Source organism: Mustelus asterias, chromosome 16 (assembly GCF_964213995.1).
Source record: "Mustelus asterias chromosome 16, sMusAst1.hap1.1, whole genome shotgun sequence".
Taxonomy (NCBI): Eukaryota; Metazoa; Chordata; class Chondrichthyes; order Carcharhiniformes; family Triakidae; genus Mustelus; species Mustelus asterias.
This window is the reverse complement of record NC_135816.1, coordinates 28407152-28424938: the sequence shown is the minus strand read 5'-3', so window position 1 is coordinate 28424938 and position 17787 is coordinate 28407152. Positions and strand designations below refer to the sequence as shown.

Genomic DNA, 17787 nt, shown 5'->3' with positions numbered 1-17787 from the left:
AGTTTTGGAAAGGATTATAAGAGATAGGATTTATAATCACCTAGAAAGGAATAATTTGATTAGGGATAGTCAGCACGGTTTTGTGAAGGGTAGGTCATGCCTCACAAACCTTATTGAGTTCTTTGAGAAGGTGACCAAAGAGATGGATGAGGGTAAAGCAGTTGATGTGGTGTATATGGATTTCAGCAAAGCGTTTGATAAGGTTCCCCATGGTAAGCTTTTGCAGAAAATACGGATACATAGGATTGAGGGTGATTTAGTGGTTTGGATCAGGAATTGGCTAGCTGTAAGAAAACAGAGGGTGGTGGTTGATGGGAAATATTCATCCTGGAGTTCAGTTACTAGTGGTGTACCGCAAGGATCTGTTTTGGGGCCACTGCTGTTTGTTATTTTTATTAATGACCTGGATGAGGGCGTAGAAGGATGGATTCATAAATTTGCGGATGACACTAAAGTCGGTGGAGTTGTAGACAGTGCGGAGGGAAGTGGCAGGTTACAGAGGGACATAGATAAGCTGCAGAGCTGGGCTGAGAGGTGGCAAATGGAGTTTAATGTGGAAAAGTGTGAGGTGATTCACTTTGGAAGGAGTAACAGGAATACAGAGTACTGGGCTAATGGTAAGATACTTGGTAGTGTGGATGAACAGAAGGATCTGGGTGTTCATGTGCATAGATCCCTGAAAGTTGGCACCCAGGTTGATAGGGTTGTTAAGAAGGCGTACGGTGTGTTAGCTTTTATTGGTAGAGGGATTGAGTTTCGGAGCCAGGAGGTCATGCTGCAACTGTACAAAACGCTGGTGCGGCCGCACTTGGAGTATTGTGTACAGTTCTGGTCGCCACATTATAGGAAAAATGTGGAAGCGTTGGAAAGGGTGCAGAGGAGATTTACCAGGATGTTGCCTGGTATGGTGGGAAGATCGTATGAGGAAAGGCTGAGGGACTTGAGGTCGTTTTCGTTAGAGAGAAGGTTAAGAGGTGACTTAATCGAGGCATACAAGATGATCAGAGGATTAGATAGGGTGGATAGTGAGAGCCTTTTTCCTCAGATGGTGATGGCTAACACGAGGGGACATAGCTTTAAATTGAGGGGTGATAGATATAGGACAGATGTCGGAGGTAGGTTCTTTACTCAGAGAGTAGGAAGGGCATAGAATGCCCTGCCTGCAGCAGTAGTGGACTCATCAACATTAAGAGCATTCAAATGGTTATTGGATAAACATATGGATGATATTGGAATAGTGTAGATTAGAGGGGCTTTAGATTGGTTTCACTGGTCGGTGCAAAATCGAGGGCCGATGGGCCTGTACTGCGCTGTAATGTTCTATGTTCTATATGTAGGGATATGGGGTAGGGCCTGGGTGGGATTGTGGTTGGTGCAGACTCGATGGGCCAAATGGCCTCTTTCTGCACTGTGGGGTTTCTATGATTCTTGAGGGGTTATAACATGAAAAGTAAACAAGCTTGGAGAAGTAAAAATCGTTGTTTAGAAACTGGGGCATCTTTAGAGCAGTAAGGTTTCTGGGATTGTGATTTTAACTGAATTCATAGCAGTTAAGCATAGGAAGCTCGGGAAGGAACAACTCTCTCAGGTTTGCTTGAAGAAAAGCCATACCATAGAGTCATAAAATCAGCGAGGCGTACAGTGCAGAAAAGGCCCTTTGACCCATTGAGTCTGCATAGACAATAACTGTAAGAAGTTTAACAACACCAGGTTAAAGTCCAACAGGTTTATTTGGTAGCAAAAGCCACACAAGCTTTCGGACAATAACTACCATTAAAGGCGCGCTCATCCCGTTTTCCTGCATTGTCCCATATCCTTGAATGTTATGATATTTCAAACGCTCATCCGAATTTTTTTTAAGTGTTGTAAGGTTTCCGGCCTCCACTACCTTGCCAGGCAGTGCATTCCAGATTCCCACCAGCCTCTGAGTGAAAGCAGTTTTCCTCAAATCCCCTCTTGCCCCTTATCCTAAAACCATGTCCCCCTCATGATTGACCCCTCAACCAAGGGGAACAGCTGCTCCCTACTCACCCTGTTCATACCCCTCATAACCTTGTGCACTTCAATCATGTCCCCCCTCAGCCTTCTCTACTCTAAAGTAAACAATCCAAGCCTATCCAGTCTCTCATTATATCTCAAATGCTCCATCCCAGGCAACAATCTGGTGAACCTCCTCTGTACGCCCTCCAGTGCGACCACATTCTTCCTATAGTGAGGTGACCAGAATTGCATACAGTACTCCAGCTGTGGCCTAACCAATGCTCTGTACAACTCCAACATTACCTCCTTGCTCTTATATTTGATACCATGACTGATGAAAGCAAGTGTCCCATGTGCCTTCTTAACCATCCTATTCATGTGATCTACCACCTTCAGGGATCTGTGAACAATTACCCCAAGGTCCCTGGTTAAGCAAGCCAATGCCTGAAATTTAAATAACAGCTGGTTAATAAATCGAGAGAAATGAAGAGAAGTTTTCAATGAGTCTGAAGTTGAAAGAACCGAAGAAACAAGGACTATAACAGGATGCCATTCTGGAATCTTCCCATCCAGCGGTAACACCAATTGGGATCATCAAAGTAAGTTAGATTTTCTCTTGTTGGAGATGGCCGTTGCCTTGCACATGTGATGCAAATGTTACAGCCACCTACTTCAACCTAAGCTAGGATGTAATCCAGGTCTTTCTGAATCAAAGGTTGCAAATGGAACTGAAAATTGTGGAATCATCGGCAAACATCCACACTCCTGACTTTATGATGGATGGAGAGACAATGATGGAGCAGCTGCAGATAATTTTGCTTAGGATACTATCCAGGAACACGTGAAATAGTGTCCTGTAGCAGAGATGTTTGGTTTCCAAAAGCCAGAACTATCTTTCTCCTTTGCTCTGACAAAGGGTCATCCAGACCGGTTGAGATTTTTCAGCATTTTCTGTTTTTGTTTCAGATTCCAGCATCCTCAGTAATTTGCTTCCATCTTCCTTCTCGATGGGTGTGACTGCAACTGGAGGAGAGGTTTTCTCTGATTCCTATGGACTTCAATTTTCCTAGGGCACTTTGATGTCAGAATCAGTCAAATGCTGCCTTGGTGGCAATGGGCAGTCACTCTCACCTCTGGAGTTCAGCTCTTTTCTCCATGTTTGGGCTAAGGCTGTCATGGGGTCTGCAGTCGAGTGTCAGAACCAAAGCTGAGCACTGGTGAGCAGGTCATCCAGTGAATAAGCATTGCTTGACAACTGCCTTCACTCCTTATATGAGAGATGGTAATTGTCATAATCAGAGCCACTAATGACAGAGGTTGTGTCCTGTGGGGGTCTGAAATCAGGAAAAGACACCATGCTTGTATACTTGTTTGGTAGCACAGAACTTGAGTATTGCTACAAAAAAGAAACATGCTGCCAATGTTTTTCATCTTACCATAATCAGATTAGACACAGGAGAATATGAGTTGTAAAGCACACACTGCATGGGAAGAAGAGTGCTCATTTGCTGGCCAGTGGACACTGATTGGCAGAGGTGTTTGTTTTGACAGGGTGGGGGCGATTTTACCATTTTGATTCTAAGTGCTGAATCTGGGCGCAATTCAGATCCGACTTGGAAACCTGTTCTTGGGCGCCCCCATTAGCACTCAGCCTGAAAAAAAAAATCGCGGGTCTGAATCGCGCTGTGGGCGGGGCTTATCGCGCCCGAAATGCTGCTGCTCCGATCGGAGCCTTCAACTGTGCATGCGCAGCGAAAACAAATTAGAGAAACGCTCCCCTGTCACATTGCTCCCGGCCGCAAAAAGTGGATTCAGCGACCCAGAAGCAAAAAGCGGGAGCGATGGCCCCCACAGATATCGCCCAACCCCCACATCATAACAATCCCCCTTATCCACCCGCCCCCCAGCTACCCAGACCGATCGTGACCCCTTGCCTCCTTCCCCCCTCCCCCCACCGATCACCCGCAGAGTGGCAGCAGACTCCACCTGCCCCTGCCCCCCCCCCCCCAATCAGAGATCCATCTGAGCCGCCTCCCTCCTCCTCCCCCCCTCCCCCCACCAGAGAACGATTGGGCCTCCCTCCTCCTCCCCCAGTGCCACCAGATAATGCTCGGGCCCTCCTCCTCCCCTCCCCACCCCCACCAGAGAGCAATGTGGCCCATCCCCCTCCCCCCCACCAGAGAATGATCGGGGCCTCCCTCCCCCCCCACCCCATCGGAGAATGATCGGGCCTCCCTCCCCCACCCCCCATCAGAGATACATCTGACTCGCCTCCTTCTCCCTCCCCCCAACCAGAGAACGATCTGGCTCGACTCACCCCCCCCCCCCCCCCCCAAACAACAAGCCCTTCATTCCAGGGATCATTCTTGTGAACATCCTCTGGACCCTTTCCAAGGCCAGCGCATCCTTCCTTAGATACGGAGCCCAAAACTGCTCACAATACTCCAAGTGAGATCTGACCAGAGCCTTATACAGCTTCAGAAGTACATCCCTGCTCATGTATTCTCGCCCTCTCGACATGAATGTTAGCATTGCATCTGCCTTCCTAACTGCTGACTGAACCTGCACATTAACCTTAAGAGAATCTTGAACAGTGACTCCCAAGTCCCTTTGTGTTTCTGATTTCCTAAGCATTTTTTCATTTAGAAAATAGTCTATGCCTCCATTCCTCCTTCCAAAGTGCATAACCTCACACTTTTCCACATTGTATTCCATCTGCTACTTCTTTCCCCACATTCCTAACCTGTCCAAGTCCCTCTGCAGCCCCCCTGCTTCCTCAATACTATCTGTCCCACTACATATCTTTGTATTATCTGCAAACTTAGCAACAGTGCCTTCAGTTCCTTCCTTCAAATCATTAATGCATATTGTGAAAAGTTGTGGTCCCAGCACTGACTCCTGAGGCACACCACTAGTCACCAGCTGCCATACTGAAAAAGACCACTTTATCCTCACTCTCTGCCTTCTGCCAGTCAGCCAATCCTCTATCCATGCCAGGATCTTACCCTTAACACCATGGGCACTTAACTTAGAGTCATAGAGGTTTACAGCATGGAAACAGGCCCTTCGGCCCAAGTTGTCCATGTCACCCTTTTTAAAAAAAAACCCTAAACTAATCCCAATTGCCTGCATATCACTCTATACCCATCATACCCATGTAAACTTATTTAACACTCTCCTATGCGGCACCTTGTCAAAGGCCTTCTGGAAATCTAAATAAATCACATCCACTGGTTCTCCTTTATCTAACTTCCTTGTTATCTCCTCAAAGAACTCTAACAGATTTGTCAGACACAACCTCCCCTTTACAAAGCCGTGCTGACTCAGTCTTACTTTATCACGCACTTCCAAATACTCTGCGATCTCATCTTTAATAATGGACTCGCCAACTAATCAACGAAAGTTAAGTTTATTTATCAGTCACGAGTAAGGTGTATATTAACACTGAAATGTGGTTACTGTGAAATTCCCTTAGTCACCACAGTCCAGGGCCTGTTCAGGTCAATGCACCTAACCAGCACATCTTTCAGAATGTGGGAGGAAGCCAGAGTACCCAGAGGAAACCCACACAGACATGGGGAGAAGGTGCAAACTCCACACACGGACAGTGACCCAAGCCAGGAATTGAACCTGGGTCCCTGGCGCTGTGAGGCAGCAGTGCTGACCACCGTGCTACTGTGCTGCCCACTCTCTCTTCTCATGCAGTATGAATTGTTGCTCCCTTTGCAATTGATACTCCATCAGTCCTGATGAGTGCAAGATGCAAAGCTTCAACAGCATGTCTGTTTTTCAACAATACTATGTTTATATTTAACTCTCCTTTGGCACATTCCATTTCCAATTCATCTCACAGTCTCTCCTGATTTACAAGCTGCAGATGATATACGCATTAATCGCTTGCTTTCCCCCGTGTACACAATGGCAGTTTTGCACAGGAAGCAGTTAATAACAGAAGAAGCACTGAATACATGTTTCCCTGTTACTTTTCTGAGTATTGAGGACACAACCAATTGGAGAGAGCCATATGAAAGGGCAGCGCTTTAAACACATTCATGATCCAGACCCTACCCACAAGCCAATGAATTGAAGTAAATAAAAGCTGTAGTACACTAATTCTCCAGGTATTATAACCTTGAGGATTTGAGATAATGTTCATCATCGCCACCTGTATGGGCAGTAATCTAATATAGTTGATCATCTTCCCATTGCAGAAGCCATCTTATTTTCAACCCATCAATTTCAAAATTTGGCAGGTATTATAATGACTGGATATTGATTCCACTCAGATACCTCTGAGGCAATAAATATGAAAATTAACTCTCTAAACATCCAGCCTCTCATCTTTAGTACACTGTCAAGGCTGATTCCCCCATTCTTACTCTCATGCAGGAAGAGCTTTAATTTTATCTTGATTGAATTAGTGACAAAAGTTAATAGAAAATAAAAAGTTTTTCCCTTGTTTACATTGGGATATGGTTCACATTCATACTTACCACCACAAAGGAATGTACAGGAGGCCAACAAAAGACAAGGTCAAAAGCAACATCCACCAGCTTCGTATGAAGTATGCGACTATAGGCAGGAACATATAGCCGCATGCATAAGAAATGCCAACTCCCAGCGTGCAGTACACAATACGCATAGATTTCCCAAAAACTTCTGATCCTGCAACAAGTGTAGAACAGATATGCAATATGAGAACTCTTCTTGCGGATTTGTTTTGTCACACTGAATTTTGTGAATCATATCCGTTATACTTTCTGAAATTCAGTAATCCTCTGGTTTAAAATCCCAGCAGGAATATTCTTACTGCCGATCATATTTCAGAACTTCATTGACCATTTTTCCACTAAAGGATGGCAAACTGGTGCAGAAGGTGAAGTCGCACGGGATCAGAGGTGAGCTGGCAAGGTGGATACAAAACTGACTCAGTCAAAGAAGACAGAGGGTAGCAGTGGAAGGGTGCATTTCTGAATGGAGGGCTGTGACAAGTGGTGTTCCTCAGGGATCAGTGCTGGGACCTTTGCTGTTTGTAATATATATATAAATGATTTGGAGGAAAATGTAACTGGTTTGATTAGTAAGCTTGCGGAGGACACAAAGGTTGGTGGATTTGTGGATAGTGATGAGGACCATCAGAGGATACAGCAGGATATAAATCAGTTGGAAACTTGGGCGGAGAGATGGAAAATGGAGTTTAATCCGGACAAATGATGCATTTTGTAAGGTCGAACACTGATAGGAAATATACAGTAAATGGCAGAACCATTAAGAGTATTGATAGGCAAAGGGATCTGGGTGTATAGGCACACAGGTCACTGAAAGTGGCAATGCAGGTGGAGAAGGTAGTCAAGAAGGCATGCGGCATGCTTGCCTTCATCGGCCGGGGCATTCAGTTTAAAAATTGGCAAGTCATGTTGCAGCTTAATAGAACCTTAGTTCGGCCGCACTTGGAATATAGTGTTCAATTCTGTTCGCCACACTACCAGAAGGATGTGGAGGCTTTGGAGAGGATACAGAGAAGATTTACCAGGATGCTGCCTGGCATGGAGGGCATTAGTTATGAGGAGAGGTTGGAGAAACTTGGTTTGTTCTCACTGGAACAACGGAGGTTGAGGGGCGACCTGATAGAAGTCTACAAGATTGAGAGGCATGGACAGAGTGGATAGTCAGAAGCTTTTTCCCAGGGTGGAAGAGTCAATTACTAGGGGGTACAGGTTTAAGGTGCAAGGGGCAAGGTTTAAAGGAGATGTACGAGGCAGATTTTTTACACAGAGAGTGGTGGGTGCCTGGAACTCGTTGCCGGGGGAGGTAGTGGAAGCAGATACGGTAGTGACTTTTAAGGGGCGTTTTGACAAATACATGAATAGGATGGGAATAGAGGGATATGGTCCCCGGAAGGGTAGGGGGTTTTAGTTAAGTCGGGCAGCATGGCTTGGAGGGCCGAAGGGCCTGATCCTGTGTTGTAATTTTCTTTGTTCTTTGGTTGGTGGGGGGTGGAAAATGAAGCCTCAAAATTCCATGGTTGTTCTGCCAATTTTCCGGATTATTATGTAATGACCAGAACTTAGTGTCATACAGAGAATGACAAGATCATCAAAAGTGGCCAGAAAAAGATATATAAAACCACTGAATGGAGTAAGTACTTACCAAGAACAAAGGCAGCCGCATAGTTTGAAGTTGATCCAAGACCCACAATGAAATTCAAAATGCAAAACATTTCCCAGTTTGGAGAGAACGCTTGAAGAATGCCGAATACAGTTTGTACAGCCAAAGTTCCAAACAGAACGATCTTCCTCCCAAACCTACAAAGTTGAAGCAAAGAACATGGCAACTTAAATATACACACTGCATGTGAGTAATCGCATGCTAACTAAAATGCACATGATTTAGCATGCAATAACTCACATGTTCACTTGCTAAATCATGCATATATTTGTACATACACAGATACACTGGTGTAAATGGTATGTCTATATTCTCTCAATTGCATAAAGGATCATGTATTTAAACACAGACTTCTCCACTCACTCTTAGATTTACATAAAATCACATCAGCATTGAACATCTGATTCAGCTTATGTTAAACCAACATAATATTAATGACGGTGCACTGGAAGGATTAGGAATTATGTTGACATCTAGATACAAGGTCAAAGTCTTACCTCTGGGATTGGGGGATGGTTTGTAGAGGCTTGCTCCACCCCAGAAGTAAAATTATCATAAGAAGAAACAAGCCAGGAGATGATGTCAAAAGACCTTGGTTGGTGCTTTGTGTGCTTCTTTGTGGTAGGTTTGTGTAAGGGGAAAATACAAGGAAAGCACACTTTACAATGGCTGCCTGGCACATAGTTAACTGGGAAAGGAGCCAAAAAGCAGACACTAGCTCCCACTTATCAGAAATCACTTTAAATCAACACCTAACAGACAAGCCATTTCTAAATCACAGACAGTGACTCAAAGTAAAACAAACACCTCAGGAAGCCAAACCGAGGGTCGCGACATCTTTTAAGATAAGGAAAACCCGAAACAAAGGGAATAGATTAGCCATAGGAAGGGCGGGAAAATATGAATGCGAGGAAACCAATTAACACCTGAATGAGCCGAAACCAACCATTGATAGATACAGACATAAGGAAATGTACCCATTCATAAGAACAATAATATGTTAAATGTCTATATCTGTTTGTACCTGCCTAAACGATGTGATAATGTTCAAATCACCGGTCCATCCGTTGTGTAAAAAGTATAAAGATGGACCGCTCCCGACATTCTAGCGAGAAAAGGTATTCTACTAACTTGTGCCTTATCTCCCGGAGCTCCGTTAAATAAATCGTATTTTCTGAATCTCGAAGTCTGACTATTAGTGGACTTTTCCCACAACAAATTGGCGTAGTCGGCTAGGATCCTATTACTGGTGAGATCGATTGGCCACGATCGCAACTGGGGTAGAGATCGCGGAATCTGTGAAAGTTGGACTGGATCAGAAAATACAGTTTATAAGGGGGAAATAGTTGTACTGTGTATTTGTTATAGTGATAAGTACTAACTGCTGATAGTAATAAGTAACTGTGATTTGTGCTGATCGACAAAAGGACAAAGTAGTGCCTGTCTCAAAATCTCTGCCTTAGACTGGCTATTAAGAGCAGAAATCTGCCACGTGAAGGTCAGGAATTGAAGTGAGTGAGAGACACCAAGGGCACTAAAGGACTGTGAAGCACAAAAGGGCAGAAGTCGGTTTAACATCAACCTCTGTAGTGGCGAACAGACGCAGAGTTGCCAGCTGATTGCATGAAAGTATTGAGAAGTTGAGAACTGTACTGTCAATGTTGTGAAAAGCGGGGCGGAACAGGAGTTTGATCAACTCTGACCTAAACCGGACTCCGGTGGAGAAGCACATTGCCGAAGTGGTAATCGTGGAAGCCGTGAGTACAACTTGAAACCCTGTAACGGCAGTGAAACACGGTGTGAGAATAGCAATAGTGGCCGGGGGTAGTGAAGTCCCAACGGTAGAGAGCACACTTTGCTAAAGAGTAATCGTGGCCGGGGTTAGTAAAATCTGCGAAATGACAGATAGCGGAGTTAAAAGGGGAGCTGCAGGTTCCCTGATTGAAATCTACATGACAGACAGGAAGGAGTTAATAAAGAGAATGCAAAAGGATGGCTGGGATACTTCTCAAACCTTAGAGCAGCAGAGAGAGTGGATAGATAAAGAAAAAAGAAACAGAACGAAGAAGATAGGAGTAATGTTAACACGTCAGTTAGCAGGTCTAATTGAACAAGTAGTTGCCTCAACGAGGAAATGGAGGGAAGGTAAAGAAAGAATTAGAGAATTAGAATCCCGAGTGAGGGAACTGGAAAAACAAAATCAGGTTTTAGAAAGGCAATGGGGAGGAGAAACTGATCCTCTACCTTCTTATGAGTCTATCCAGCAAGGACCATCCGCTCCCTCAGAGGAGAGGGAAGCGCTAGAACACAACTTAGCGCCCATAACCCGAGGGGGAACAGCAGCGTGACCAAAGGCAAATTATAAACCCTTTACCCCAGGGGAGAGACAGCAGATAATGGCTTCCCTGGGCAAATTACAAACTAGAAGCGCGAACACTACATTCTGGGAAGAACTAGACACGATCTGGGTAGGACACCAATTACACCTAAGAGACGTACACCAGCTGATCAGGGCAGCCTGTCCAGTGGATAAGTGGAGGCAGGTAGTAGGTGGACCCACTGCCCCTATAGCACCGGATTATAATGGGGGACGGTGGACACATGTAATCCCCCTAGCAGCAGAGATAGATGCCCAACAGGCACCCTTCTTACAGTTTAAAGAAGAAATTCAGAGGGTCTTAGGGAAGGCTCCCACTAACTGGAGCAGAATTACCACCACAAAGCAGCTAGAAGGAGAAGGAGCTTCTGAGTATGGGGAACGACTGTTCCGGATATACCAAGAGTGCTCAGGACAAGGGAATCCAGGGCGAGGAGATCGAGCGTTCATCCAGGCTTTTAAGGATGGACTCTCTAGTTCTCACCAGGTCATCCTAAAAATGGGAGTGATTATGTCCCAAGATTACGATGAATTGGTAGAATGGGCTAGTGGCATACCTGGAGGTGGATAGAAGAGATCTTAGTTTTTGTATTTCAGTGTGTTTGTGAGATCTGGTAGCTTGTCGAATGTAGGTGGTTGTTGTTGTATTAGATTGAGAGCAGGGAGCTGGAGAAGCCTGTTTGTTCCTGTGGAATGTTTGTTGCAGGCAGTGGGTGCAGTGCATTGCACCTTGGTTTAGCCTCAGGGGGGCTGGGAGAGTGTTAAAACTGTTAAAGATTAAAGTGATAAGATTTCTTGAATCTACTTCTGTTTTGAGTTAATTACAGTTTGGAAGAAAGAAGAATAAAAGCGACTGTCTTAATCAACGTGCTGTATTCTCTTTGAATGTTTTACTCTCATCCCAGTTTGAAATGTTAAGTTTGAATGAAAAAGGATGTGCTGTGGAATGACTTTTGGAAGCTTCCATGTGTGTCCGTGTGTGTTTAAACAAAGTGGTTGCGTGGATGTTTTGTTGTTGTTTGCTTTAATGTTTTAATGTTAAGAAAGGATTTAAACCTTGGAAGGAACCATGTGCTCTTTCCTTTGTCTTGAAGTAGAAATTATAAGAGTTAGTTGAGAAGTTAAGAGAAGAAAATAAGTAATTTTGTGGAAAGGTAGGAAAGCAGGAACAAAAGACTGAGGTAAATATATTGTCTATGAGTCAGTTTAAAGTATATCAAGTCAGTGAAATACAGTATTAATCGCAGAATATCGCGATTTACGAACGTCGGATAGTTTAGTATTCTGAACTGGTTAAAATTATGTACTGCTGTCGGAATTTCATGTGCCATCAAGGTTCAAGGTTTGCCAAATATAAAAACACTGCAAAGCTTAAAATCTAGCCAGTTAAGAAACCAAAACGTTCCTAATCAAATAACTGGTGTGTATTGTACCTACTTTGATTTTGATTCGGCGCCTGTTATTTTCCCTAGAGTGCGGGGGTTTTGATCTGGAGCTCAGTTTAAAATGGAAACAGTTTGAATTAAAAGGGTTTGGATATCACGGTTACGATGTGTAAAGTGGTATGATACAACTGCCGCTTGATTATTTTTATTATACAGTATAGCACTGCCATATAGACACAAGAATAACATCAAATCCTGAAAAGCCTTAACCAACTTTGTATGATATATTCATATACTATATTGTGTATTGATAAAAACATAATTATTTTGTGAAGTACTGTGGTGCAGCGCTTGCACGCAAACAAATGATCAAATTAGAGATAATGTAAGAGTACATCATATAAAGATCGGAACTGTATGGCATGTGATTTTAATGGGGAAAGCGATGTCTTTTGATAAGATTACATACAAATGAATGGATGTCCAACTGCAGCCAAAAAAGGCCAGTACAAAGTGTTATTTAATTCACATTAAGCTTGCTATGGAAGGGGGATATATAGTTAAAATGTATAATGCACTAGCTAAAGCCATACAAACATCAGGGAGAAGGTGGACAGAGGTATTTCCCACTATTTTAAAGAAATTAAGAGCTACCACAAACCGGACAACCGGATTAACCCCTTATGAGCTAATGACAGGACGGGCGATGCAATTACCAGAAAGCATCATAACAGGTGGGACCGATGTCGGTCCACTAAAAGATAAAATCAAGAGATACGTTCTGGACCTGAGCACCCAGCTAAAAGGGTTGTGCAAATTGGTAAAAGACAATCAGGAAATAAAAGACACAGAGAGAGAGCTGGAAATGCTCCCTGACGTCCCAACAGTGGGAAGTCACGTCCTAGTGAAAACACTACCCGACAAACCAGGGTTTGCACCAAAGTGGAATGGGCCATATGAAATTATAATTAGTGGGGACACCTGTGCCTGTATAGACATAAGAGGGAAAGGTGTCTGGAAGCACTGGACGCAGCTGAAATTATACAAAGGAGATAAGTAGCTAAATTGATGAACTAACAGAACTGCTTCCCTCAACACAGGCAAAGACTGCAAGCAAGATTAGGCGTGCGCGGGTTAATAAATAAAATAACTTGTAAAAATTGAATTATAGTGTTAGGTTTTATGACTGTTGCGGATATACAAAGAACAAAGAACAGTACAGCACAGGAAACAGGCCCTTCGGCCCTCCAAGCCTGTGCCGCTCCTTGGTCCAACTAGACCAATCGTTTGTATCCCTCCATTCCCAGGCTTTTCATGTAACTATCCAGGTAAGTCTTAAATGATGTCAGCGTGTCCGCCTCCACCACCCTACTTGGCAGCGCATTCCAGGCCCCCACCACCCTCTGTGTAAAAAACGTCCCTCTGATATCTGAGTTATACTTCGCCCCTCTCACCTTGAGCCCGTGACCCCTCGTGATTGTCACCTCCGACCTGGGAAAAAGCTTCCCACTGTTCACCCTATCTATACCCTTCATAATCTTGTACACCTCTATTAGATCTCCCCTCATTCTCCGTCTTTCCCGGGAGAACAACCCCAGTTTACCCAATCTCTCCTCATAGCTAAGACCCTCCATACCAGGCAACATCCTGGTAAACCTTCTCTGCACTCTCTCTAACGCCTCCACGTCCTTCTGGTAGTGCGGCAACCAGAACTGGACGCAGTACTCCAAATGTGGCCTAACCAGCGTTCTATACAGCTGCATCATCAGACTCCAGCTTTTATACTCTATACCCCATCCTATAAAGGCAAGCATACCATATGCCTTCTTCACCACCTTCTCCACCTGTGTTGCCACCTTCAAGGATTTGTGGACTTGCACACCTAGGTCCCTCTGTGTTTCTGTACTCCTGATGACTCTGCCATTTATTGTATAACTCCTCCCTACATTATTTCTTCCAAAATGCATCACTTCGCATTTATCCGGATTAAACTCCATCTGCCACCTCTCCGCCCAATTTTCCAGCCTATCTATATCCTGCTGTATTGCCCGACAATGCTCTTCGCTATCCGCAAGTCCAGCCATCTTCGTGCCATCCGCAAACTTGCTGATTACACCAGTGACACCTTCTTCCAAATCATTTATATATATCACAAATAGCAGAGGCCCCAGTACAGAGCCCTGCGGAACACCACTGGTCACAGACCTCGAGCCGGAAAAAGACCCTTCGACTACTACCCTCTGTCTCCTATGGCCAAGCCAGTTCTCCACCCATCTAGCCACTTCTCCTTGTATCCCATGAGCCTTAACCTTCTTAACTAACCTGCCATGTGGGACTTTGTCAAATGCCTTACTGAAATCCATATAGACGACATCCACGGCCCTTCCTTCATCAACCGTTTTTGTCACTTCCTCAAAAAACTCCACCAAATTTGTAAGGCATGACCTCCCTCTTACAAAACCATGCTGTCTGTCACTAATGAGATTGTTCCGTTCTAAATGCACATACATCCTGTCTCTAAGAATCCTCTCCAACAACTTCCCTACCACGGACGTCAAGCTCACCGGCCTATAATTTCCTGGGTTATCCCTGCTACCCTTCTTAAACAACGGGACCACATTCGCTATCCTCCAATCCTCAGGGACCTCACCCGTGTCCAAAGAAGCGACAAAGATTTCCGTCAGAGGCCCAGCAATTTCATCTCTCGTCTCCCTGAGCAGTCGAGGATAGATGCCATCAGGCCCTGGGGCTTTGTCAGTTTTAATGTTACCTAAAAAAACCTAACACTTCCTCTCTTGTAATGGAGATTTTCTCTAACGGGTCAACACCTCCCTCCGAGACACTCCCGGTTAACACGCCCCTCTCCTTCGTGAATACCGATGCAAAGTATTCATTTAGGTTCTCCCCTATTCCCTTGGGTTCTAAGCATAATTCCCCTCCTTTGTCCCTGAGAGGTCCGATTTTCTCCCTGACAACTCTTTTGTTCCTAACGTATGAATAGAATGCCTTAGGATTCTCCTTAATCCTGCCTGCCAAGAACATTGCGTGACCTCTTTTTGCCCTTCTAACTCCCCGTTTGAGTTCTTTCCTACTCTCTCTGTATTCCTCCAGAGCTCCATCTGTTTTCAGTTGCCTGGACTTAACGTACGCCTCCCTTTTCATTTTAATCAGATCCTCAATTTCCCTGGTTATCCATGGCTCTCGAATCCTACCTTTCCTATCTTTCCTTTTTACAGGCACATGCCTATCCTGCAGCCTTATCAATAGTTCCTTAAAAGACTCCCACATGCCAGACGCGGACTTACCCTCGAACATCCTCTCCCAATCAACATCCACCAATTCCTGCCTAAGTATGTATGTAATTGCGTATGTAACTGTATTATTTTGCGTTGTGGCAACTGTAAATTTGACTGGGCTGGAAGATAATTTGTTTTACAAAGCTCACATACATTTACACGGGAATCGAACTGTATGTTACCCGTTAACACAATCTGTAGAAGCCCTATTTGTAGCCACCCCTGGGTGGACCCCTCATGACTTATATACTGTAGATACATCAGAGACACCCTGTAAGGGACAAATTGGCAAATATAAAAGAGGTTTACAGGGGAGATGTGTGGGACTTGTAAACACCACAGATCCTACATGCGGGGGGTCCCAACAGGTGGGAGGAAAAGCTTGCCCAGACATTGCAAGCTATCCGCTTTGTTTTACGGGGCAGGGATGGGGATGTGCCTATGCCTTAGTCCCTAAGAATGATTCTTGTGTACAGACACAGTGTGTCCGTCAACATTGTCGGATTAACAAGGGACAGATTACTTGTATTTGTGACGAACGGAAATGTTTAAATATAACCGCGGGAAGACAGCTTATTTGCGGGCAATGTAATGGAACTCACGCAAGCTCAGCCAAATGGACATACCCCTTTGATACTTACCAGGTGGTGGAATCAAACGGGAAGCCAAATAAACTGAACAATTGGCAGTATGAGCAAGCTCATAATCGGGACACTAAGTGTTGCCGGGCTAAGAAGGGATATGTATTCCTCTTCAATGGTACCTACATGACAGAAACACCAAACCTCCCAAACTGTTTTGCGGTAGGAACAATCGGGCCACTGACTGTTCCATGCCCTCAGAAGGGGTACATTCGGAGGAGAATAGTAACCCGGGCTATTAGCAGGGAATTCTGCGCTGACTGGGAAGCCCCGGGTACACTGGGATCCTCACTGGGGTATGGGTTCCTCGGAGCGTTATCTCTGGGGGGGTCAGCCGGGGTAATTGGAGCAAAGAATAGAAACCATATTTTTGTGGACTAACAATCCTGGGAAACAGCACTTCAAAAGCATTGGAGGCTGTTAACCAAGCAAAGGCTGAACTGAGATTGTATGCACAGCAGACACGATATGCAGTGGACTACCAGTTAGCACAACAAGGGGGAGTATGTGCAATCATAGGCAACAAATGCATAACCCATGTCACAGATGAGTCTTACAACATTACACAGGTCATCAATGACATCAGGAAACAACTTGATAACTTTAGACAGGGACCCAGGAGAGGAAGTAGTTGGCTGGCATGGCTGGTGGGGGAGTCCTGGGAGTCGTACCTGTTACATGGATTGGTCATACACATTGTCATTATAATTGTCTGTTGTCTGACTGTGGGATGCCTTAAAGTCTGTTTTAAAATAATGTTGACAAGAATTGTCATGATGTGGAGATGCCGGCGTTGGACTGGGGTAAACACAGTAAGAAGTTTAACAACACCAGGTTAAAGTCCAACAGGTTTATTTGGTAGCAAAAGCCACACAAGCTTTCGGAGCTCTAAGCCCCTTCTTCAGGTGAGTGGGAATTCTGTTCACAAACAGAGCTTATAAAGACACAGACTCAATTTACATGAATAATGGTTGGAATGCGAATACTTACAACTAATCAAGTCTTTAAGAAACAAAACAATGTGAGTGGAGAGAGCATCAAGACAGGCTATTCCCTTGGGATAGCCAAGCTCCGCACACACGAGGACGGCCTCAACCGGGATATTGGGTTCATGTCACACTATTTGTAACTCCCACAGTTGCGTGGACCTGCAGAGTTTCACTGGCTGTCTTGTCTGGAGACAATACACATCTTTTTAGCCTGTCTTGATGCTCTCTCCACTCACATTGTTTTGTTTCTTAAAGACTTGATTAGTTGTAAGTATTCACATTCCAACCATTATTCATGTAAATTGAGTCTGTGTCTTTATAAGCTCTGTTTGTGAACAGAATTCCCACTCACCTGAAGAAGGGGCTTAGAGCTCCGAAAGCTTGTGTGGCTTTTGCTACCAAATAAACCTGTTGGACTTTAACCTGGTGTTGTTAAACTTCTTACGACAAGAATTGTGCCAGGAGCCAGTGTGTACATCGAAGAAGAGCCCCTAATGAAGATCCCTGAAGACATCGGAAGAAATGAAGATACTGGAAGAAATGAAGACATCGAAAGAAGCAAAGAAGGAGAGATGAAGATTTGTATATGTGAATGTATGATTGTTGGTCTGGGGATTGTTGAAGCTATAATCCGATCAAAAGGAGGGACTGTAAGGGGAAAATATAAGGAAAGCACACTTTACAATGGCTGCCTGGCACATAAAGAGTTAACTGAGAAAGGAGCCAAAAAGCAGACACCAGCTCCCACTTATCAGAAATCACTTTAAATCAACACCTAACAGACAAGCCATTTCTAAATCACAGACAGTGACTCAAAGTAAAACAAACACCTCAGGAAGCCAAGCCGAGGGTCGAGACATCTTTTAAGATAAGGAAAACCCGAAACAAAGGGAATAGATTAGCCATAGGAAGGGCGGGAAAATATGAATGCGAGGAAACCAATTAACACCT

The 17787-nt window shown here is 44.4% G+C and overlaps 1 protein-coding gene across 1 annotated transcript in view; it reads right to left on the bottom strand.

Annotated features, from left to right (window-relative positions):
• The window catches only part of LOC144505065 (organic cation/carnitine transporter 2-like), a 74322-nt gene that overhangs the window by 41270 nt on the left and 15265 nt on the right, over nucleotides 1-17787 (bottom strand). The window contains exons 3-4 of the mRNA XM_078230813.1: nucleotides 8131-8285; nucleotides 6474-6645 (exon numbers count right to left, since the gene is read on the bottom strand). Of these exons, the coding sequence (XP_078086939.1) occupies nucleotides 6474-6645; nucleotides 8131-8285 (327 nt within the window). The remainder of the gene's footprint in view (nucleotides 1-6473; nucleotides 6646-8130; nucleotides 8286-17787) is intronic.